Source organism: Lepidochelys olivacea (assembly GCF_965140295.1).
Source record: "Lepidochelys olivacea isolate rLepOli2 genome assembly, chromosome: 13".
In the NCBI taxonomy this organism is placed as follows: Eukaryota; Metazoa; Chordata; order Testudines; family Cheloniidae; genus Lepidochelys; species Lepidochelys olivacea.
Genome location: NC_140423.1, coordinates 24222008 through 24246807, shown reverse-complemented (window position 1 = coordinate 24246807; position 24800 = coordinate 24222008). Strand labels below are relative to the sequence as shown.

Sequence of the window (24800 nt, the reverse complement as noted above, 5' to 3'; positions counted from 1 at the left end):
ATAAGGAAGATAGTGTAATTTTTTTTCCTGATCTATTTTGTCCACTTTCCAAGATTTCACTAATTTTTATTTTTGTGTGCATTTTGAATGGAACTGAAATACATAATTATTTTGGCCTACGTTTTATTTAAGAATCCACAACACGTTATTCCAGCATAACAGCAAACAGCAGCTCTAAGGGGAAGTCACATTTCTGATTTGGTTGTAGGACTACACTTAACCTTAGAGTTGCTTCAGTTTCCTCAATAACAAAGTGGTGGTCAATCCAAAGGAAGGTTGTAATATTGAAGCTTAAACCATTTGACTGTGTCCCTTAGAGTCACTTTCAGATGCAATAAATGTTTTCCCTCCACTGGAATACAGTGCACTATACCTGTCTTCTTACCTAGCAGTGCAGCCGACGGAACAGTGTCTGATGATACTTTGAGATGGAATTCCGGTCACCCACACGACACGGATCAATGGAAATCAACAGAAGATCAACGAGGAAAACAAATTTAAAAAAATGAAAACAAGGTTAGCCGTATCCAACATTCAGAAGGCTCAGTCTATATGTCATATCAGGAAATGTAAAACAAAACAAAACAAAGAAAACTAAAAAAAAAAAAAAATAAAATCTGGCAGTAGTACCTGAGTAGTAGGAATTCAACAAAGATTTGCTCTGAAGGGTTTTGCTTTGGACAGAAAATGAACAAGGAGAGGATGATGCTAGGTAGGAAAGACACAAGGAAAAGACTTTAGAAACATATATATTTAGAGAGAGAGAACAGGGAGAAAGTTCCTCAAAGAACATGGCAATATTGAATACACAGGGCTTATCAAAATTAAATAAATTGTCCATCTGAGCATGCATATTAACTTTATTTCACTACTATACTACTATAGGCCCCAAACATTGAAGTACTGCTATTGTAACATAATATTTGGGAACACTGTAGAGTACTATTCTATTTTTTGAATAGGAGTTGTATTTGTTGTTACACAAGAACTAAATTTGTGTTTTTGTCTCAAAGAGATGGATTCCTAAAAACAACTCCCAGAAATACAAGCCACTCAAAGCTGAGTGGACTACCAGTAGTAAAATAAGCCTGCTCACTAAATGTGATATATACATTCACTTATCAGCTAAGACAGGAAGACACAATTTGAAGGCAATCTTTCTGTAGAAGAATGGAGGGATGGGTAGTTTTTACATGAGACATTTTGGAAGGAGATGAACTCTCTCCAGGAGTAGAACAGGACAGGAAAGCTAGGGGCTGCTGGTTTAGCATCAGATCCCTAAAGTGGCACCTCAGATTGGTGACAAAAGAGGCAGCTATCCTAAGTGTGCATCTTACAGAGTATGTGCTTTTGGGACTAATAAGCCCAGCAAGCATGGTAACTGTATCACACATGCCTGCTGTAGATCTAATAGCACACAAATGGTGTTAGCTGCAGCTGGAGGATGGGCTCCTTGGATACGACAAGGGGCGCTTACCTTCTCCCACTCAAGGGACTAGTTTCTCTGGGCAAGAATCAACAAATCATTTCCTGGCTAATCAAAACTGATCAAGGAAAGGGGCAGGGATCAGCATTCATGTGGGGCACTCACTTTTTAGATAGTCAATTTATGGTGCTGGCTTATAAATGGGTCATCTTTAATGTGAATATTTATGGCAACAAATCATTTCTAAGGGCATTTTTTTGTAATCCTTTGTCATTTATTCCTATAGTGACAAATAATGACCTCATTTTCACTGTGAAGGGAAACAAACAAACACAAAATCTCAGTACATCAAAAAGATGCCAATAGATTAAACAGAAATAACTATTCCATAATACAATAAAAGTAGATATAATTCAATATGCATCAAAGTAAATTTCAGATGCAATTTCTACATCTCTAGAGTAAACATTACTGACAAATTTATGAATAGTGATCAAAATTTTTCCATGGGGTGAATATAAGTATTCACTAGTCTAGAGAATTTCAAGTGGAATTTCATGAAGTCTGCAGAATTGCCTACTAAACAGATTACATCACCCGTGAAAGCACCTGCAGTTCTCTCAACATAACACTTTTCTGTTGCTGTGTTGTTCATCAACATCTGCAGCTTATAACATACCAGCTGACATAATGGGGAGTAAGTGAATTGTCTCACAGATTGGTCTCCTGAAGTTCTTCACCAGCCGCCTTTAGGATATAATGCATGCCTCTTTTTTGGGACTCCTTCCCTGCTGTCTGGCTGTTGTATTTTGCTACCCCTATTCATCCTCATGTGTTGTGTTAACTGGGAAGCATTCACTTCTACAGAAGGGAAACTGAGGTGTAGAAAGGTTATGTGATTTTCTTAAGACCACACAGCAAGTCAGTAGCAAACTGGGGCGTAGAATGCAAGTTTTCTAAGATCCAGGAGCCTACATGAAATCACTGGATCACACTGCCTTTGCATTAGTTCAGCATAAGGTACTTAGATACCTACAGATAGAAGCCGTATAAATATTTTAAGTAAATTTAACAAATACTTTTATTCATTTATGTTCAGTGAAACAGGGTTTTACAGGCACAACTGATATGTACGTATTGCATGAAGCTCATTCAGATGAATTTCAACCCAATGCAGAGGGTCAGCACAAAGCATATGCACCACCCACATCCTGTTTAAGCCCTCTAACGTGGTGCATGTGCCTTGTACTGGGTCATTAGACAGGGGTCAGTTTCACATCCACTTTAGAGATCTTTGTTAATCTTGTCCCAAAATATGACATGAATTTTGCAGAGAATGTTTAGGAATAATTCAAAGGCAGCTGATATTGTGGCTTACTCAAACTTGCCAGCACCCCTTCATTCTGGATATTCTTCTCTGTTTACTTGATGGTTTTGATGACACATAGCTTTATTTATTTGTTTTAAATAATTTCCATTATCCTATAAGTCACTGTGTTATGTGCAGCAGGATGCACCCAACCGGAAGTAGAAGTTGCACATGGGCACAAATAAGAATTAGATCTACTTCAAGTGCCAGTAAGTCTCAAGTCCCCTTGGGTGTGCTTCCTTATAAGTGCACAAAGGAAAAACATAAGTGAGGTGTGAGCAGAGAATAAGCATGTCTGACTAGACATGGGATGAAAGATAACCCTTTACATCCTCTGAGGCACTTACCTATACGCTCCTTTCATGGCCTTGCTCTTGCTATTAGACAGGATAATTTTATGACCGCACCAGAGCTCATTAACGCAAGACAGGGTTCCACTGTGCTTCCCATCCTGCTCATTGCTTCTCACTTTGTACTTCTACATGCTCCTTGTGGGTGATGTATAGGTTTCAAAACCTGGATATTCAACTGAATGCCACTTTGCTCCCTAAATTAGATGCTTGAATAGTTAAACAAACCTTAAACTGTTAGCCTTTACACAAATACCTCATTTTTTAGTCATCTAATCCTTCTATGTCTAGGCCCAGCTGGTTGCCCTGGTGATGCAGCACTCACCTCTGGACCAGCCCTGCATTATCTATGCTACTGTGACATTCCTTCATTGTGGTGTCAGAAAAGTGGTGCCTTTGTGAAGGACATATTATTAGTGTCTCATTGTTCAGATGATGTGCTGCCTGCCCTGTCACGTTGATGGGACTGCCAGACTATATGAGATACCCCCTCAGTATAACCCAGTGTGCACCTTGTTGGACACTTCACAGATGCTAGGGGATAATTTTAGCTCCCACCATGTCTGTTCTTCCTTGTCACTTCTTTTCAGCAGGACTCCTGCACTGAGCTGATACCTTGTGCTGTGTCTCACAGAAGGAAATGGCACTTTCAAGATGATCTTTCATACTAAGGAGCAGTCTCAAAATAAACAGACTCAATCAGTTACTTTCCCTGGGATTAGCATAAAACTTTCCTTTACACATTTGGACAATAAATAGAAGATGAATGGCCTGAATCAACTCTGTATTATTCCAATATAAACCTGGAACAGGTGGAATAATACTACAATCAGCCCAGCCTGTTGTGTTTTTTCTTTCAACAAAGGTTTATTAATGCTCTCCTATGGGGCTGAGTAAACAGGTCAATTCTCTAAGCCCTTACCTAGTTAAACATCCCATTAATTTCAACAGGGGTTACACCCGCATAAGGGCTGTATGGTTAAACAACAACAATAAAAGGAGTAAGCAATCTAATAGCCCATCTTCTGCTGCTCTTTCAGCAGATCCTGCACTGTCTCTTCCAGCCCACCAGAGACAGCCCTTACTGAAACATAAATATTCTTGATAACAAGGGTACATAAAACATCCCTGTCCAAGGCAAAATTCAGCCCTGTCCAGACGGCTAGCACCTGTCCTGTGGAGCTGACCTGTCTCCTCGCTTGGGGATCATGTGCTACTAACCAGTGCATAGGGCTTATGTTGGCCTCTTGCACAGGGCTAAGTTTCACCCCAAGAAGATATAAACTTAAGGAAATCCACTTTCTCGCTCATGTATGAAGTTGATACTTTAAAGGTAGAACCCACTTTCCTACGTTTCATCTGGGAGCTTTAAAAACACTTGTATCTAGAGCACTGAGACTTGGTGTTGGGAGATGTGCATTTCTACAGAATGATGGAAGATGAGCCCAAGAAATGAAGTTACGCCAAATGTACCTTTGCTGAGGAGCACGGCTATGTTCGGCTGAATCAGGTGGCACCCCCTCAAATACAAACTTGCATTCAAAAAGCAAGTCGCTGCTTTGCTGCTGTGTGAAATGCCAGGGTTGCTAAGGAAAATGCATCAGGATATGTTGTGACAATCCACTGTGACGTCTATGTAATGGCAAAAGAGTGTGGCGGCACGGATGCTGGAGTGGAGGCGCAGCTGGCTAAGTTACAGAGTTGGATCAGTTTAATATTGGACACGTCCAGTGGGTTGCTATCCTGCTGTTCGGTAGGGATGGATTTAATCTAATAAGACTTTTTTTTCTCTATGATCATCAAAAGAATATTAAGGACCAGGTTTAAACTGACAAAAGCAAAAGCAAAGTTCAGGTGGACACTTGGGGCTAAAGGTAGGAGGAGAAAAGAGCAGAAACGCTCGCCCAGCTGTCTCCACCATTCCCCAAATCTACAAAACCCCACATTTGCAGGCACAGATGGGACAATTGCAAACCTAACTACCCATTTACATGCTCCATTAGTGGAACTGTGCATAGAAATGTTCTTCCTCCCGAGGCAAAAGGTGAAGGAACATATTGGTGGGTGAACCAAGGGAGTGCCATTTAAAGTGGGAGGGCCACATGGGGAAGGGTCCTGCCCCCCAAGGCTCTGATATGGGGGGTGCCAGCTCTTGCCCTCGAGGTTGGTTGGGTGCTGTCTCCATGGGTTGGGAGGCCCCATCCCCGAGAAGGGGTCAGGTGTTGCCTCACAGGGGGTTGGATAGCAAGCCCGCCCTGTACTCCCCCTGCAGCAGCTCCTGTCCTGTGGAGCTGGCCTGTCTTCTCTCTCTGGCCTGTCAGCTGTTGCTTCAGTGTGCAGGTGAGGCCCTTCCCCAACAATGCCTTGCCCTGTCCCACCCCTTCCTGTTGCTGCCAGATCACCTGCCTCCATCTGGGCTGTGGCAGGCCAAAAAATGTTGGGCCAGCGCCCTGGGGGGCCCCCTGGCTTCACAGTCTATGGGGTGGAAACTTTTGTGTCCTCTTCGGCAAATCAAGTCCCCACCTTTCATTTTGAACATACACTGTTGGGCAGGGCTGACCCAAACAAGCTGGGTGGCTACCTACCATAGAGTTTTAGTAGCCGCTCCTTTTTGTGTTAGGCAAAAGAGGGGAAAAATGTCTTTGGGGGCATGAGAGAGTGGGTACAAAAGACTGAAGCTCTCAAATTTCAGACATGCAATGTTTTGAAACCTATTAGTTATTGGAAAGGTGGCAACGTAATCCTATTTGTGCTGCTTCAAAATAGCATGATTTAGTACAGGCCTCTACAGGTGTCTTTAAGTATTAACTTCTACGCCAATTTTTGAAAGGAGGATTTTTTTTTCTCATCCATGTTATCTGAGCCAGAACCATAAATTACCTATTTTAGCATGGGTACTCAACTACACAGGACACAAATTACATCTGTATCAACCAGCCAGGATGCCTCAGCATCCTGAACTTGGCGAAAAAGAGTGTTGAGAGATTATGAACCCTTACTGATAATTATTTCTGATGGTTCTGAAAAAATCCAGCTCAATATTTACATGGAACTGTGCCAAAGAGTAGGTATTGGCTAAACTTGCAATGATGTCAGACAAGTCGAGGACTCAGTGATTGTAAGTGATAAAAATCTTTAAGAACGCTCTTTGCAAAATTAATCACAGTGCATTCTCTATAGCCACTTCTACAGATGAATGATTCTGCAGTTTTAATTGTTTTTTTCAAAATACCCAAAAGTGATGAGACCATATTACAGACTCAATTCTTACCATATTTCATTTACTGGCCAGAAATAGGTTTTAAGATTCACAACTGAGGGGAAAGCACTAAAAACTGGTAAATTTCCAATATTTGTATACTATCCATTAGGGTTGTCAAGTAATTAAAAAATTAATCATGATTAATCACACTATTTAAAAAACTGATCATGATTAATTGCACGGTTAAATAATAACAGAATACCATTTATTTAAATATTTGTGGATGTTTTCTATATTTTCAAATATATTGATTTCAATTATAATACAGAATACAAAATATACTTTATAGTTTACAGTTATTTTTTATTACAAGTTTTGCACTGTAAAAAAACAAAAGAAACTGTATTTTCCAATTCACCTAATACATGTCCTGTAGTGCAATCTCTTTACCATGAAAGTTTAACTTACAAATGTAGAATTATGTACCAAAAAAACTGCATTCAAAAATAAAACAATGTAAAATTTAGAGACTGCAAGTCCACTCAGTCCTATTTCTTGTTCAGCCAATCACTCAGACAAACAAATTTATTTACATTTACAGGAGATAATGCTGCCCGCTTCTTATTTACAATGTCACCTGAATGTGAGAACAGGCGTTCTCATGGCAATGTTGTAGCCTTCATGCTTCAACCATCATTCCAGGGGACATGCGTCCATGCTGATGACGGGTTCTGCTCAATAACAATCCAAAGCAAATGCGGACCAATGCATGTTCATTTTCATCATCTGAGTCAGATGCCACCAGCACAAAGTTGATTTTCTTTTTTGGTTGTTCGGGTTCTGTAGTTTCCGCATTGGAGTGTTACTCTTTTAAGACTTCTGAAAGCGTGCTCCACCCCTCATCCCTCTCAGATTTTGGGAGGCACTTCAGATTCTTAAATCTTGGGTCAAGTGCTGTAGCTATGTTTAGAAATCTTACATTGATACCTTCTTTACATTTTGTCAGACATACAGTGAATGTGTTCTTAAAATGAACATGTGCTGGGTCATCATCCGAGACTGCTATAACATGAACTGTATGGCAGAATGCCGGTAAAACAGAGTAGGGGACATACAATTCTCCTCCGAGGAGTTCAGTCACAAACTTAAATAACACATTATTTTTTCACGAGTGTCATCAGCATGGAAACATGTCCTCTGGAATGATGGCTGAAGCATGAAGGGGCATACAAATGTTTAGCATATCTGGCACTTAAATACCTTTCAATGCCAGTGTACAAAAGTGCAAATGCCTGTTCTCACTTTCTGGTGACATTGTAAATAAGAAGAGGGTAGCATTATCTCCTGTAAATGTAAACAAACTTGTTTGTCTTAGCGATTGGCCGAACAAGAATTAGGACTGGGTGGACTTGTAGATTCTAAAATTTTACATTGTTTTGTTTTTGAGTGCAGTTATGTAAAAAAAAATCTACATTTGTAAGTTTCACTTTCACAACAAAGAGAATGCACTACGGTACTTGTATGAGGTGAATTGAAAAATGCTATTTCTTTTGTTTATCATTTTTACAGTGCAAATATTTGTCATAAAAATATACACTTTTATTTCAACAACAACATAGAATACAATATATATTTAACGTAGAAAAACATCCGTAATATTTAATAAATTTCAATTGGTATTCTATTGTTTAACAGAGTGATTAAAACTGCAATTAATTACAAATAATTTTTTAAATCATGATTAATTTTTGAGTTAATCATGTGAGTTAACTGCAATTGACAGCCCTACTATCCATCTTACTAAGATGGCTATCACCAAGATATCCTCTCCTTGCCTGATTTACGAAGATGCTCAGCTCCATCAGGACCCTTTGACTTCAGTGTAAGATAGAGGTAGTCATCTTCTTTGAGAAATCAGGTCATACACTCAAGTGAATATTAGTATTGGAGAAGCACTGCATTGCCAGCTTTGGAGTCTGAAGTCCTCTATTTATTGCAGGTATATTGCAGACAGTGGTAATGCAGGCAAATATGACCTGACCTGGAGAGACCACAGTTGTGGGTGAAAGAGTAATTGTCTTTCCAGCCTGTTCAGTCTGAGACTGCAAAAAAGAGTGTCAAACATAGTCTTTTTGTTGTTGTTGGTAATGTGGTCACTTGTTCTGTAAGAACTAGAGGGAGACCACTAAAACATTCCACTAAGGTTACTGAAGAATTATCAGACAGTTTCAGTGGCTGGTTGGTACCCAAACTGGACCCTATTCAAACTAATAGGCCAAAGGTCAAAGATTTTAAATGACATTCCTAACACAAAACTTGAAAACGAATTTAAGAACAAGAGTTTTTGGACATGCTATGGTTTCATCTGCAACCATTGCTTCTGAAAAGTGTTTGCTTATCATGCTTTGCATCTATATAGAGCTTTCCATCTAAATGGCTCAGCACGGTTTACTAATATCAACTAACTAAAGTTTACTGCACACTTATGAGGAATGGAATGAGGAAAAGAGAGCAAAACCCAGACCTCCTTAGTCCCAACTCTTTTCCTTAACTTCAAGATCAGCCTTTCTCCAGTAACAATTTAGTGCAGCAAAAACTGTTTCACTCTCAGAGGTCTACTTGGGGATTTGATCTCAATATCCCAACATGAGCAAGAATTATTCCACTAGACCAAACAGCCATTCCCCTTATCCATCATGTGATATAATTATTTAAACATCTCTTGTAAATTCTTCCAAGTAGATTTAGAGTTGGAGGGAGTCCTCTCCACCTGTCTGGCATTTAACTTGGGGCAGTTACAGAGAAATCTCAGACTGGAGTGTCAGACCTCTTTCTAGAAGCACTCCTGCCATTAACTGTACCCTTTTCATTTCTAATACTTACATCTTGTGCCCATGGAAATAGATCCTTTTAAGTATCTACAGCTCTCAAAAAGGGAGGTATCCATTGCAAGCAAGTTAAACTTACTGAATCCATTAACATCTTGACAGCTGGAAGAAAAAGCTTCTTCGTTGTGAACTGCACTGAGTTTGGTGGTGTTCTTGTCTGAAGTAGCAACGGGACCCATCTCTCTCTGAGTGCTGCTTTGAGTCTCCTTCTGCTTCTTCGCTAGTTTCCTTTAAGGTGTTTTGAAGAGGGGAGAAATCATGGTCAGTTTCTTTCATTAACATCAAAGCAAAAGAGAAAAAAATATCCTTTTTAACTTTTCTTCTTGGACTGACATACAGGACTCATTGCAAAGGGCAAGAAAGTGAAAGATTCAGCTTTAAAATAGCTGAAGGGAGTGTGATAAATGCAGAGACCTAAGCCTTTGAAACTACATACAACACATCCCATAGTAAACATTAGCAAAGGAGAGACTGATCTTACTCAAACCAACAATATAGTTACAAGGGCAATCTAATACCACCTCTGGAACTGATGTCAGTCTTTCAAGGAAGAACAAAAGGCATCAAAATGGGGCAATGGTTTGTGCAGTTCCATATGGGGACAGGGGGTTGCCAGAATCCATATTAGGTGGGCACCTAAATCCAGTCTGGAATTTCCCTTTGACTGTCCCCACTGAAAAGTGGGACTTAACATGAAGTCCACATTAGTGCCCGATAGGCAGAGGAGGAGTTTCTTTGTGCAGGTAGAATAGTGAGGAAAGGAACCTGAACTGGACTTAAGTACCCACCTGAAATGGGCTCAGGACAAGACAGACATTAAATAATGTGACCTGTGAGAGGTAGAAGACATTTTAAAAATCACTGTCTCCAGCTACGTCTATGGTACCATAGTGTCTGTATCTTTTCTAAGACCAAGGAGATGACCAAGCTACTGGCATAAAGTGAACAAGCGCCAGCTCTGAACACTCAGTGACAAACCCATAAGAATATAAGAATGGCCCTACTGGATCAGACCAAAGGTCCATCTAGCTCAGTATACTGTCTTCCGACAATGGCCAGTGCCAGGTGCCCCAGAGGCAATGAACAGAACAGGTAATCATCTAGTGATCCATCCCCTGTCGCTCATTCCCAGCTTCTGGCAAACAGAGGCTACGGACACCATTCCTGCCCATCCTGGCTAATAGCCACTGATGGACCTATCCTCCATGAATTTATCTAGTTCTTTTTTGAAACCTGTTATGATCTTGGCCTTCACAACATCCTCTGGCAAGGAGTTCCACAGGTTGATTGTGCGTTGTGTGAAGAAATACTTCCTTTTATTTGTTTTTAAACCTGCTGCCTATTAATTTCATTTGGTGACCCCTAGTTCTTGTGATATGAGAAGGAGTAAACAACACTTCCTTATCTACTTTCTCCACACCAGTCATGATTTTATAGACCTCAATCATATCTCCCCTTAGCCATCTATTTTCCAAGCTGAAAAGTCCCAGTCTTATTAATCTCCCCTCATATGGAAGCCGTTCCATATCCCTAATAATTTTTGTTGCCCTTTTCTGAACCTTTTCCAATTCCAATATATCTTTTTTGAGATGGGGCAACCACATCTGCACACAGTATTCAAGATGTGGGCATTCATTTGACTCCTAGAACCATATCTTCTGCTACATGTTTCAATTAGCTGTGTTTATTTCACAGGGAATAAAGTTTGAGTGGCATTTACTGCACTAAGAGATCACAAATGCTCAAGACTCTCACGTGAGTCTATGCTGTGCTGACCAGTTAAAAAACTCATGTGCAGGGAGAGGATGGGAGTGACACTAAAACCTAGATCTGTGAAACTATAACCCTCAAGACATCTATGCAGCCCAATCCAGGATAGCTTCATTTATGTGAAAAACGTCAATGCAAACTTTTGAATACATTTTGGATTGTGAAATTCATGCCAGCTCCTTGGATTTTTTTTGTAATTATTCACGTGGTGTACAATCAAAACAACAAACCATTGGCAATGTTGGTTGTAGTGAAAAACTTCAATCTGACCCCGGTAACTCTTTCAATACAATAAAATAATCAAGATGTGGGGGGGTTTATTTACAGATTTTTTTCCCCAGTTGAGGTCTAGTTTTAGACAAAGAGCATCGCTCCCTCTTAGCGAGAAAAAAATATATTTTTCATTCTTTAAATGTGTACATCACATAATCATTTGTTTCACTTTTGCTCAATCATAGACTAATGCAATTTAGTATGTTCTTAGATTACACAAGGGAAAACTGTGTCTGTCTTCCTCCAGTGGTTGGACCACATCAAAGACTTTGCTACTATGGCTACAAGCTAATACTTCCTCCTTTAGCTCACGCAGTAGAGAATCAGCCTTTTACATTTAGAGGTCCTGGGTTCAAACTTTAATGATATGCCTGGTTGGGTCATCTGCACAGTGGCAAAGCACTTACTGCAATAAAGCCTCACAGCACCTGTGTGATGCATAGATCTTCATTTTATAGAAGTGAGAAACTGAGGCACAGAGGTTGCATGACTTGCCCAACATCACTCAACAAGCCTGTGGCAGAACCAGAACAACCCAGGTTGTCTATCTTCCCAGCTCTATCAAACTCTTTCAATAAAGTCTCTCACTTACAGTAAGCACTCTACAGTAACTTGAAAAATAGTAATACAGTGCTCTGTTATGAGGAAGCTCATATCTTGATAATTAATGAAATTAAAAGCTGGGCCTATTGTGATATAGGTCAATGCTAACACACAGCCGGATTTACTAATTGTAGTATGTGGGCATGTGAACCCTCTGTTTTTATTTACCATGTTACCCTATACTCTGCTATACCCTATCTGTAGCAACATTAACCTTATGATTTATTAACCCTAGTATGGAGTTATGTTAATCCTTTGGATTTGCTAATTATAGTGTGTGGCTATGAGAGTTGTTTGGCAACAGGAACTATGATTTCTCAGTGGGAAACACTAATCCCAAATACATAAGTCTTTAATAACAAGCACTCTGGACTACTGGGGTGAACCATTACCGATTCCCATTATTGAAGCTTAAAAATGGTGAGTCAACAAGGGCAAGAATTCCTTATTAATTCCAGATTAAATTATTCCTGGCAATAATTGCCTAGAAGTCCCACTGCTAGATGTCTTTTGAGACAGGCCAATAAGCTACAAAGAGTTGGAACTGGCAAACTTGTTTTCCTTTTCAGTGAATGAACAATAGTGTTTCTGAATGGTCTGTGCAGAAAGGAAACTAGGGTCCCCAAGGAATGCTGATGGAAGCCCTATGTAAAGCAATTCTACATTGTCGTGTAGGAGACACAGAAGGCCCTAAAACAATGGCTTGAGCAGTTGAAAGAAAAGGATGGTATATATTTAGTGTTCCCAACCTAGCTTAAGTCACAGAAGCAGAACAAGGAAATGGCAGCCTCTCCTCGAAGGAAGCCAATTGCATATTACATCATATTGCGGGGTATTGCTCTTACAAGGGGATCATAGGCTCCCCCCCCCTCAATCAAAAGCACAAAATTCACAGAACAAATGAAGAGAGGGGAAGGAGAGAGAGATGTTCTCTTTTGAGGATTTTGGAGCTAAGCTTTCGAGGGGCTCCTTGTTGCCACCTCCCCTTCTTTCTCAGTTGTGTGTCTGGACAGAATAGCAGCTCGAGAATAGACCTAGTCAGTCCTCACTATCACTGCAGTTAGAACAAGAGAATCATATAGGGTTAGAGGGGCCCACAAGGGTCACCTAGTCTAACCCTCTGCCAAGATGCAGGATTTGTTGTGTCTAAAGCATCCAAGACAGATGGCTACCCAACCTCCTTTTGAAAACCTCCAGTGAAAGAGCTTCCATGACTTCCTGAGGCAATTTGTTCCATTGTCCTACTGTTCTTACAGTTAGGAAGTTTTTCCTGAGATTTAATCTAAATTTGCTCTGCTGTAGCTTGAACCCATTGCCTCTTGTCCTGCCCTCTGTGGCAAGAGAAAACAATTTTTCTCCTTTTTTTATGGCAGCCTTTCAAGTATTTGAGGACTACTGTCATGTCCCCCATTAATCTCCTCTTTTCCAAATTAAAGATACCCTGTTCCTTCAGCCTTTGCTCATAGACCTGGCATTGCATCCCTCTGATCATCTTTGTCGCTCACCTCTGGATTCTTTACAGTTTTTCTACATTCTTTTTGTACGTTGGTGACCAAAATTGGACACAGTTCTCTGGCTGAGGACTACCCAGAGCCTCCAGTGACTTACCCGCTATGCCTCTATTAATGCATCCCAAAATTGCATTTGCTTTTTTTGCAACAGCATCGCATTGTTGACTCATGTGGAGGATGTGATCCACCACAACTCCAAGATCCTTCTGAGGAGTGCTGCCGCCAAGCCAGTTATCTCCCATTCTGTATTTGTTCATTTGGTTTGCCTTCCCGAAGTGTAGCACCTTACATTTGTCTCTGTTGGATTTCATTTTATTGTCTATAGCCCAGTTCTCCAATTTCTCAAGCTCCTTTTGAGTGTTAGCTCTATCCTCCAAAGTCAATGAATACAAGAATTACAAAACATCAAATGATTTTAGCACACGCTAAAGTGTGAGGGATGTAACTTAACTAACAGCTGGGTAGTGATTTATCTGCCAATATGTCAAGATGTCTTTGCAACTGTAAAAGTGTTTATCTGAAAATGCTCTGATTCTAAATACAGAGCTCTTGAAATGATCTCCCTGAACCACTGACAGGTCCTATCAGTGACAAAGCACCTGCTCTCCTCACTGACCAGCTTCCCATCTGCACAACCGCTGGAACATCCAGATGAAATTCTATCAGCGCATTAGTGTCAATCATGGTTGGACCGCGGGCTGTTGAGAATGTGCAACCAGCATCAAACTGCACAGTCTGTCACTAGGCATTGAGAAGAAGCTTTTTGTCTCATGCATTATGCAGTTGAAAAAGGAAAAAAAAAAACTGGACAGATACTTGGAGGAAAAGTCTGATACAATCAACATGTGATGAAGTGATTGAAATGTCAAAGTGTCAATAAGGAGGAATTAATGGCTGCTTTACTTTTAAGTGCAAGGAAAATGTGCCAAGAAGAAAACAAAAATCCACAGAGGCAGTTTATCAGGCTGCTCTTTCAGGTTCAGGAGAGAGGATTTGTTTAAAAAATATGGGACAAAACTTGTGCGTGGGCACTCTACATGGTGGGGAGGTGAGACAGGAATAACACTCAAAGGTGGAACAACCAGGCAGAATGAAATTATCTTCCCTGAACAAAATGGATGGACACTGGGGATGGTCCAATTTGGTATAACAGTTATAGTATATATAACATGGTTATATATAAAGGTATAACATGGTTATAGTAAACTGAGAACCTCCCTGTTAGTCTTGATCCAGACTCAAACTGAACTTTGAAATTTGAAAAGTAGGGTTAGTTTGGTTTCACCATCGTTTTGAGCTTCTAGTGGAGATTAGAAGTGTAAATGCTGAAATACCACAGGAAAATTTTTGTCACAGGATTTCCAGCTTAAAAGCCAGATCATGGAAGTAGGGGTACGCTCTGCTTATTACCATGAGTAACCCCACTGAAGTCAAGCACCATGCCCAGTGATCAGTGTTTGTGGGATCAAATCCCAATTTTGCAGAGCTTTTTGAGGAGGCATGCCCTCACCCTCTTAAGGAGGAAGCTAATGAGCTCTTTTGGGCTCAGCTAACACACACCAGACAGAACTGCAGGGCTTGCTCTGCCTGGAGGAAAGAAGCTTTAAAAAAGAGAGCCTGCCACAAGACAACTGTTTGCAAGGTGGGATCAATGAAGAGAGAGTCAGTCATGGACTTTGTTGTCCCAGAGACTGCCGAACCAGGCACAGAATGGAGGTTAAAAAATAGGGGTGGTGGAGGTCTAAAGATGGACTCCAACCCTGATCAGGACCCTAAAAGGCCTACAGACAAGACAGGCCCCAAAGGGGTGACCAAGAGAATGCCCAGGAGTCTGAGTGCCTTCTTTTTCCTTTGATCCTCCCTGACCTCGAGGAGGCGAAAGAATTTTTTTTTGTTTTGTTTGGAGAGACTCAGATATACCCTGAGCAGGGGTAGGACTTTGCAAGAATCAGAGAAGGGAAGCAACCCAAAAGGTGGTCTCAAGGGGCCACCACCTACTACAAGCCTCAAACTCTTCTCTAAGTTTTTGCTGCAATTTTGCATGGAGGATTATTTATGCACCTTAAAGGTGGAGTCTTCATATAAGAACAGAACTTTCACATGTAGATAGATGCCTCGTTTACATGATTTGCACTCAACATCTAAGTACTCAATCTGTGCACGTAAATCCAGGACACTCAACCCTCTCGCCACCGGAAAAAAAAACACGTTCTAAAAAACAAATTGCCTCCCAAATGCCTAAGTGCAAAACATTGGATATTAGAAATGTAAAAGTCCCGATGTCTAACAGATAACACATCAACAGGTCACATAATGTGAATTAAACATAGATATGTGTGTGCACTACACTATAAGCAGGACATACATCATTTATTGCAGTACTTACACAAATGCAGTTATTAAATTATAAATATTTACAAAAAATAATATTACGGTATTGACCCAGGGCCTAAATCGAGTCTAGAACTCTATTGTATAAGGTGCTGTACAAACAGAATAGAGATAATACTTGCCCTAGAGCATATATAGAAGTTGTTCTTGTATATGCAGTATTCTTCTATTATGCACTTTTGGGGGCCCTACATTACTCAAAGCTCACTTAGTCCTTACTCAGGCAAAACTCTCACTTGCTCATAAGTTCCCCAGAGAAGGGACTGTCATTATTATGTGTTTGCACAGAGTCCACACAGCATAGTGCTTACCACAGTGGGCCTCAACCCCAATGCTGGCTTTAGGTGCTACCACAATATAAATGTGAAATAATACTACTGGGAATTTTCCTGAGTAAAGACTACATAAAAACTGCAGGCCCAATTCTGCCACCTTTACTCTTACAATAAAGTGTTACTCAACTACTCAACATGAGGAAGGGCGGCAGAATGTAGCCCTAAGTCAGAACAATCTCAGGGTTTAGCTCTTTTTAAAAAATATATTCATTAGTCATTTGCAAATGCTGCATCAGATTCTTGCCCAAATTTCCTAGTGACTTCTTTAGTCACTGGGCTCCCTGAAAGTATTTACAAACAGAACGGCATCCACTTTATAAAACAGTCAAGTGCATGAGCAACATTGGAAAGAACAAAATGCTGGTGTAAAACCAACATCCCACAATAAATAAATAATAAATAAAATAGGGCACCTGTTGACTGGGAAAACATTTTATTTACCCTCATTAGGATGGCATAATCATGACCCCAGTCTTCCTGCAACTAATGGGAAATCGGTTTACTCTCTGAAGACTCTGATCCTGCAGTTTGGCCTGTGCAGGCAGATCCCTGAATCCATGGAGATACATGTGTGTGGGAGCATGTGTTATAGACAAATACATGCAAAAATGCAATTGCTGTTTTAATTCTTTCCACATGCCCCACAGAAGTTGGAAATAAATTCAGCACATAAACACTGCTATTTTCAAAATTGTTGGTAAAAATTTATCCTAACACCTTCAGTGGAATCACGACTTCAAATAAACCCCCACACTCCTAGCTCAATTACTGCAACTATTACCCTACATATCAAATTACAATGGGAGTTTAAAGGGCTCAGCCCCCAGCAGAAGGTGCTCAGCACTTTTTCTGAACCAGGAGTAAATGAAAGCTACTTATCTGCTGCTGAATTTCTCTTTAACTGCAGAAAACAACAAAGTACGCTATCTGGGTGATACTATCACATGCATGCATCTGTCACAAGAAATACTTCCCATCAAGTCTGACATCACTGCCCATCAAATTTCACCCTGCAGCTCTTACCTAGGTAACACACTACATACAATCACTGGAAAGGAGACACAACAAAATCAACACCTTTATTCTTTTCACTAGTTTGGGTATAAATAAAACCTTTATGAATGTTTGTGCAATGAAAACTACTGAATGATGAATAAATGATTAAAGCAAGTGCCTGGTATTAAATGCAAAACTGACATTAATGCAATATTAAGACTGTTTAGCTAAAACGGTAGAAAGTAAAGAAATGAAAAATGTAGGGCTTCTACTGCAATGTTAACTAAGCCACATGACAGCCCTCAGGTATGTTATGGTATATATTCAAAAACAAACAGCACAACAGTACATTATATATTTAACAAGACCAGAAAAAATACTACATATATGCAGTGTGACAGAGCTAGCAACGCTATAAGAAACTTGAGACAACGTCTTCTAATTTATACGAATATAAATCCAGAGTAACTCCTTTGAAATATGGCCTGGATCATGTGGGTAGCAATGATGTATTCAGCGGTTCAATCATCAAGAGGCAGGGGTTCACAACCCTTTATCTTTCCCTTCCCCTATCATATTAATACTACTTTCCATTCGTAGAGCACAATGTGTCCAATGCCCTCAAAGCATCTGCAATAACTAACTATTTGACAGAAGGGAAAATTGAGATACAGAGAAATTAAGTGAATCTTCCAAGATCACCCAGAGTAGCAGAATGTAGAACAGACCTCGGTCTCCTGCTCTGAGACCTCTGTTTAACCGCTAGCTCAGGTGGCCCCCCCTTCAGAACAATACAGTCTCCCACTCAACTTTTCCTGTCTGATCTTTCAATGAGGTGTTGCCACACAAAAATCCCAATTTACCCCAGGGCGCCCATTTGAGCACCGAGTCAGCACTCAACAGATAACGAGTAATAATGTTCAGATGCAGAAAGAGGACACCTAAAAAATGTGTCGTTTCTGATTCTCCTAATTGTTACTCTTTCCCCCCAGCTCACTACGACCCTATTCCATGACATGTAAAGCTCCTTCTGCAAAGGAATGAGCGCCTGCAATTATCATTGGCTTCAATGGGAATTGAGAAGGTATTTGGCCATCTTGCAGAATCAGGTGCTTTAGCTGTTTGCAATAAGATCTGTTAGAATTCAAGGCCAGAGACTGGACTTTAAGAGCTATTGCAACACTTATGGCCCAATTCTGCAAAAGTTCACAGTAAGTTGCAGTTATTCAGTGACTTCAGGGAGACTATACTGGTGAGGAAGTACTACCCAGCATGAGGTTGGCTGTGGATTTGGGCCCTTAACGAAAGGAAACTTCAGGCAAGTAGCTGAGGAGGGGTTAAAACAACGATTTAAAAGAAAAAGAAAAGAATTATTCCAAGAAGTACAGAGGTGAATTTGAGAAATGGAAACCACAAATAATGTATGTTTCAGAAGCCCAGTCAATGCAGTTGTGTTTAAGGATCTGTCAGCAGATTTATTTGAAAACCTGTTTTTCAGGAGTGATAACTCATCCAGTTCACATTTGCTTCAGGTTTAAAACTTGGCACACAAGGTCTTGACTAGGAACCAGTTTCATTTTTAAAAAATTATGGCTGTTGTTTGTTTGTTTTCTCTAAACTTGAAAATAAACTATTTTCTTTGTAAGCTGTCCAAGAGGTAAAATAGTCAGTCAAATTAAGTGCAGTCCTTTCAGGCAGTCCTTGTCCACCTGGAGCCCATACCTATTCCTCTGAAGACTTGCTTTCATGCTTCTGGATAATTTGCCAAAAAGAAAAATTAAAATATACCGTAACAATTTTCAGAGTAACAGCCGTGTTAGTCTGTATTCGCAAAAAGAAAAGGAGTACTTGTGGCACCTTAGAGACTAACCAATTGATTTGAGCATGAGCTTTCGTGAGCTACAGCTCACTTCATCGGATGCATTTCCACGGCATGTAGCTCACGAAAGCTCATGCTCAAATCAATTGGTTAGTCTCTAAGGTGCCACAAGTACTCCTTTTCTTTTTTCATAACAATTTTATTCACTTTAAAAAGGAGCTATGGATTTCCATGAGAAATGTGAATGTTTGTGGCACCAAGATATTCTGCAGAATTTTGCTGGAAGAAAGAAGATCCCCAGGGCTTAACTCTGGTTTACTGGAGTCTGGAAAGTGCTATCAGTACAACAGCTTCTATATCCAGGGAAGTGAGTTTAGGGATTATCCAGTAGCAGGGCTACCCTTTTTTTCAAATTCACAAAACAAGACCATTATTTGGAACCCACACAACTCACTAGAGCTGTGCAGGATATTGGCAATGAAACCCCACAACAGGTGAAACTGGGTCAGTTTGGGATCCGGATACGAAATTCATACTAAATTTGTCAAAACGTGTTGTGATTTGTATGAGGCTGAGCTCAGTATTGAGCAAAACTTGGTTGATTTTTGATCCTATTCTGTACCCATGCAAAGCTCACCCTTTCATGTGGCTTTAACTTGAAATCTGAAACCAGGTAAAACTTAACTGTATGAGCCTTGAGGCACAGAAAGACTCGCCTTTTTCCTTTTTCTATAAAGTATCCTCCATGCCCTTTGCACTGTTCAAATAATGATGGTGACTAACAACAACAAGACCTTGTTTTGGCCAAGTTTCATTTTGAACCAAAAGTGAAATTCAGGGGGGTTGAAGCCCCCCAAAAGGAGGCTATACACAGCTGTCTATGCTGACTTGATAGTCTATGATGCTTCAAGACATTCCTACTGTTCTCAGATTTGAGCTGTGGATGAGAGAAGCCTAACTTCTCTCCCCACTTCCTGTGTGCCACACTGTCAACCATACATTAATATGTGAGGTTTAATCCTCAGATGTCATCAAGCTCTGTTTAGTGGAGCTGAAAATTGGGGGTGGAGGTGCAAGGACTAAGCCATCTTTGCAGCTTCCTGATGCCTGTTTCTGCCTTTGCTGCAAGTTAGGGCAACCTTGAAGTTGCTCTAAATTTTGCCAGCTACCATGGGCCCAAGGGGCTATTCCAGAAGCTGTTCTTGAAACGTCCTCTGTTTCTGAAAACACCCCTGACATGTCCCTTTTTCAGAGATTATGAAAGGATGGCAAAGGGATTGTGTTGTCACCCCCATGCTGTTCCTGTGGTGAAGTAATCTTCCATTGGCTGTTTAAACCAACATTATGGATCAGCCATGAAAACAGTCATAGGAGAGCCCAGAGTTAGGCCCACAGATTTCTGAATATGTAAAACTCAATTTATGAAATGGACAAATTTCTGTCATATGTAGCCTGGAGTAAGAGGGTACAGTTTTCATAGAAGACCATGGGCCAAATTCATAGACTGTTGATCATAAATTGGGTATAAATAGGTGAAAGCAGCAAAATAAGGCAACCTGAGCTTTTCTGACATTCCAAAGGTGTGCTAAGTGAGTAACTTACCTGGTGAGGAGGAGGGGCTGTAGCAAGGACTAAAACTAGCTGGAAGTTGTAAGATAAAGCAGCCTCCATCCCCCTTTAATTTATGTCCATAATTCTCAGTGCTTTGGATCAAATTCTATTCTCAGTTACACCTGTGTGCATCTGAATTAGCTCTAAAATCTATGTTGTTACTCTGGATTTACACCTAAATATCCAAGAGCAGAATATAGCCCTTGGGGGGTCAAATTCTGCTCATCTATCAAAGAGACTAACTCTCCCTGAAGTCAAAGAAGGTAAATAGTTTGTGTAAGTGAGACTCCTTTGGCATATGCAATAACCGCCACACAGGCATGCCCTGGATGTGTGGTACCTGTGCATGAACCATTTTCACTAGCATTAACAACTGACTTCAATGTGTACTGTAGTTGCTGGGGCTGGGCAGCAAGTCTGGATTAAAACTCTGAACCATGTAAACATCAAATGATCTCGATTGAAACCCAGCATGTTACAGGTCTGGCTTAAGATTGGAATATTTTCTGGGTTAAAGTCTGGCCCTGGTACCCTAAATCAGAAATGTATACAAAGACCAGGGTAGGCCAGGTGGGAAATTGATTATATTTTAAAGTAGTTTGTGCCCAAGACAAAGCAAATCCAACCAATAGTTCTTAGATGTGAATTTCCAAGAATCTGGATACAGAGGACTGAACTATCAAAAAGGAGACAATGTAGATCTTCTCCACTTGCACTCCTGCATTTGGAGAGTTGTAATTGTACACTGACACTTCTGTGAATACTTACTTGTTCTGAAGAGACATGTGTGGGTACAATGCATGAAACAATGAAAAAAATAGTATGAAAATGAAGAAATAAAAATGCAGGCAGTTTGCAGAATAAAGATCAGTGAAAAAAAAAAAAAGCAACTGATAAAGGAGAAAACCACATACAACACCCCACCCCCTCAGTACCACTATAATGAGCATGCTCAAGAAAAGTCATCTCCAGCTAGGTACTTACAAGTAATAGGAGTAGGAATATGCATTTCTTCTAAACATTGATGGGCAGTCAGATGAAGAAAATGTCCAAAAGAGGGGAAGAAGAAAAAAAAACCATAATTAGACTTATATGAGATCTTCTTTATTTGAAATGTACACAGTATTTCAGTGCCATCACTCATACTGAGTTACTTGCTTCTTTTCCCAAGTTTTTCCTGAGAAACAGCATGGCCCACTGGATAGCATGTTGGATTTGGGGTTAGGGGATTTGGACTCTGTTCCCAGTTCTGCCCCTGACTTGCTATGTCCCCTTGGACAACTCAGTTCACCTTTCTGTAACTCAATTTCCCCATCTGAAAAATGTGGATGAAGATACTTACCTCTCTCTGTAAAGTACTTTTAGATCTTTGGATGAAAGCCATTTTATAAAAGCTAAATATTATTATATGAAACAGAATGGGATGATGAGTAAATATTGTGCATCTTTTGAATATCTACATGTCTGAATAAACAAAGCACTGAATAATCAAGTCTCATGAAACTCTAAATTGTTTGATTCAGGTAGCACAAAAGGATGGTGGGTAGATGGTTGCTCATTCATGTTCTATGTCACTAATTAACCATGGATAATTGTTAAGGATTTCCTATTACAAATTCTCTGTGACAGGCTTCAGAAGACTTTGATACATTGTATCACAAGGAAATACTTTATGGCAAACATGTATAGCATAGCACAAGGGGTTTTCCCCACTGAAGAAGCAGAGAGCTTCTTATCATAGGTTACGCCACAAGATATGGCACAATGTGCTGCAACACAAAGTACTGTACTGCATCTTGACAAACACAAAATGTTGATCATCACAGGTGACACGCTGAATCACGACAGAAAAGGAATGATGAAAGAACACAAACTTCAACTTACTATACAACTTTACCTTTGCTGTTTCGGCCACTACAAATACTGGGACAGGTTTCCAAATGTAGACATGTGACATTAAAGTACAATTGTATGTTTAATCTGCACATATAATTGCCATGACTTCACATGGAAACCTAGTAACTGGGCATATACATGGTTAATTAGTCGAATTTGCATACACAATTACCCATTTTGTGTATGCAGTCACAGTAATTGGTGCTCAGAGATTGTGCATACCACCACACATGCATCTGGTATTTGTCATAAATATAAAGGGAAGGGTAAACCCCTTTAAAATCCCTCCTGGCCAGAGGAAAATTCCTCTCACCTGTAAAGGGTTAAGAAGCTAAAGGTAACCTCGCTGGCACCTGACCAAAATGACCAATGAGGAGACAAGATACTTTCAAAAGCTGGGAGGAGGGAGAGAAACAAAGGGTCTGTGGGTCTGTCTATATGCTGCTTTTGTTGGGGATAGACCAGGAATGGAGTCTTAGAACTTTTAGTAAGTAATCTAGCTAGGTATGTGTTAGATTATGATTTCTTTAAATGGCTGAGAAAAGAATTGTGCTGAATAGAATAACTATTTCTGTCTGTGTATCTTTTTTGTAACTTAAGGTTTTGCCTAGAGGGATTCTCTATGTTTTGAATCTAATTACCCTGTAAGGTATCTACCATCCTGATTTTACAGAGGGGATTTCTTTACTTCTATTTACTCCTATTTCTATTAAAAGTCTCCTTGTAAGAAAACTGAATGCTTTTTCATTGTTCTCAGATCCAAGGGTTTGGGTCTGTGGTCACCTGTGCAAATTGGTGAGGCTTTTTATCCAACATTTCCCAGGAAAGGGGGGGTGCAAGTGTTGGGAGGATTGTTCATTGTTCTTAAGATCCAAGGGTCTGGGTCTGTAGTCACCTAGGCAAATTGGTGAGACTTTTTACCAAACCTTGTCCAGGAAGTGGGGTGCAAGGTTTTGGAAAGTATTTGGGGGGAAAGACGTTTCCAAACAGCTCTTCCCCAGTAACCAGTATTTGTTTGGTGGTGGTAGCGGCCAATCCAAGGACAAAGGGTGGAATATTTTGTACCTTGGGGAAGTTTTGACCTAAGCTGGTAAAGATAAGCTTAGGAGGTTTTCATGCAGGTCCCCACATCTGTACCCTAGCGTTCAGAGTGGGGGAGGAACCTTGACAGTATTCCTTTTCTTGTTGCAAATATGACCTGCTTCATTTTCTCACTCATGTACAATTTGCTGCCTACAAAGAGATTTCCTCAGGGGAAGTACAGCTGATTACAGATGTGCAAAATGATTACATTGAAACTACATGTTTTGCCTCATAACAGGTCTCATTAAAAACTTGAAATGCAGGCCAAAATCCCAAAGTTTTCCAAAGCTTTTGAGTGACTCTAGAATGCATAGCTAAGCGCATCTGGCCTCATTTATGGTTTCATAATGAAATCACATGAAATTCAGGGTTCCACGTGATTTTGACAATAAATCAAATTAAATGTAGCCATTTTCACTGAGTTTCATTATGAGATTCTGAGTTTACTTGAACCTAACATCAGAGAGAAACTTGAGAGACAAACATGATTTGTTGGGGAAAAGTCAGCATGGCTATTGTAAAGGGAAGTCATGCCTCACCAAGCTATTAGAATTCTTTGAGGTTGTTGACTAGGTGTTATAGTGTACTTGGATTTTTAGAAAGCCTTTGAGAAGATCCCTTAGCAAGGGCTCTTGAAGAAACTAAGAAGACATGGGATAACAGGGAAGGTCCTGTTTAAAAGATACAGTGAAGTAGGAAACTTTGCAGATGATACAAAATTATTCAAGATAGTTAAATCCAAAGCTAACTAAGGAGAGTTACAGGAGATCTCACAAAAGTAGGTGACTGGACAACAAAATGTCAGATGAAATTCAAGATTGATAAGTGCAAAATAATGCACACTGGAAAAAATAATCCCAACTACACATATAATGAAGGGATCTAAATTAGTTGTTACCACACAAGAAAGAGTTCTTGGAGTCACTGTGGATAGTTCTCTGAAAACTTCAGCTCAGTGGGAAGCAGAAGTCAAAAATGCTACCAGAATGTTAGGAACTATTAGGAAAGGGAAGAAAATAGGACTGAAAATATCACAATACCACTACATTAATCCATGGTGTGCCCTCACCTTGAATACTGTGTCCTGTTCTGGTTGCCCCAACTCTAGGACAGTACCAATTTCATGGCTGTGAAAAATGTGTCACAGACCATGAAATAAGCCCTTCCCTATGAAATCTGATCTCCCCCATGGGCTGGGAGTGCCCCAGTCAGGGGGCTCCTAGCTGAAAGTCCCAGCTGAGCTGGGGAGGGAGAGGACTTGTCCTTCCGCTGCACCG

General features: G+C 40.2%; 1 protein-coding gene across 1 annotated transcript in view; it reads right to left on the bottom strand.

Moving 5' to 3' along the window:
- Positions 1-24800, bottom strand: part of PTPRT (protein tyrosine phosphatase receptor type T) — a 740652-nt gene that overhangs the window by 61582 nt on the left and 654270 nt on the right. The window contains exons 15-18 of the mRNA XM_084646178.1: positions 21529-21558; positions 9315-9463; positions 631-708; positions 386-421 (exon numbers count right to left, since the gene is read on the bottom strand). Of these exons, the coding sequence (XP_084502304.1) occupies positions 386-421; positions 631-708; positions 9315-9463; positions 21529-21558 (293 nt within the window). The remainder of the gene's footprint in view (positions 1-385; positions 422-630; positions 709-9314; positions 9464-21528; positions 21559-24800) is intronic.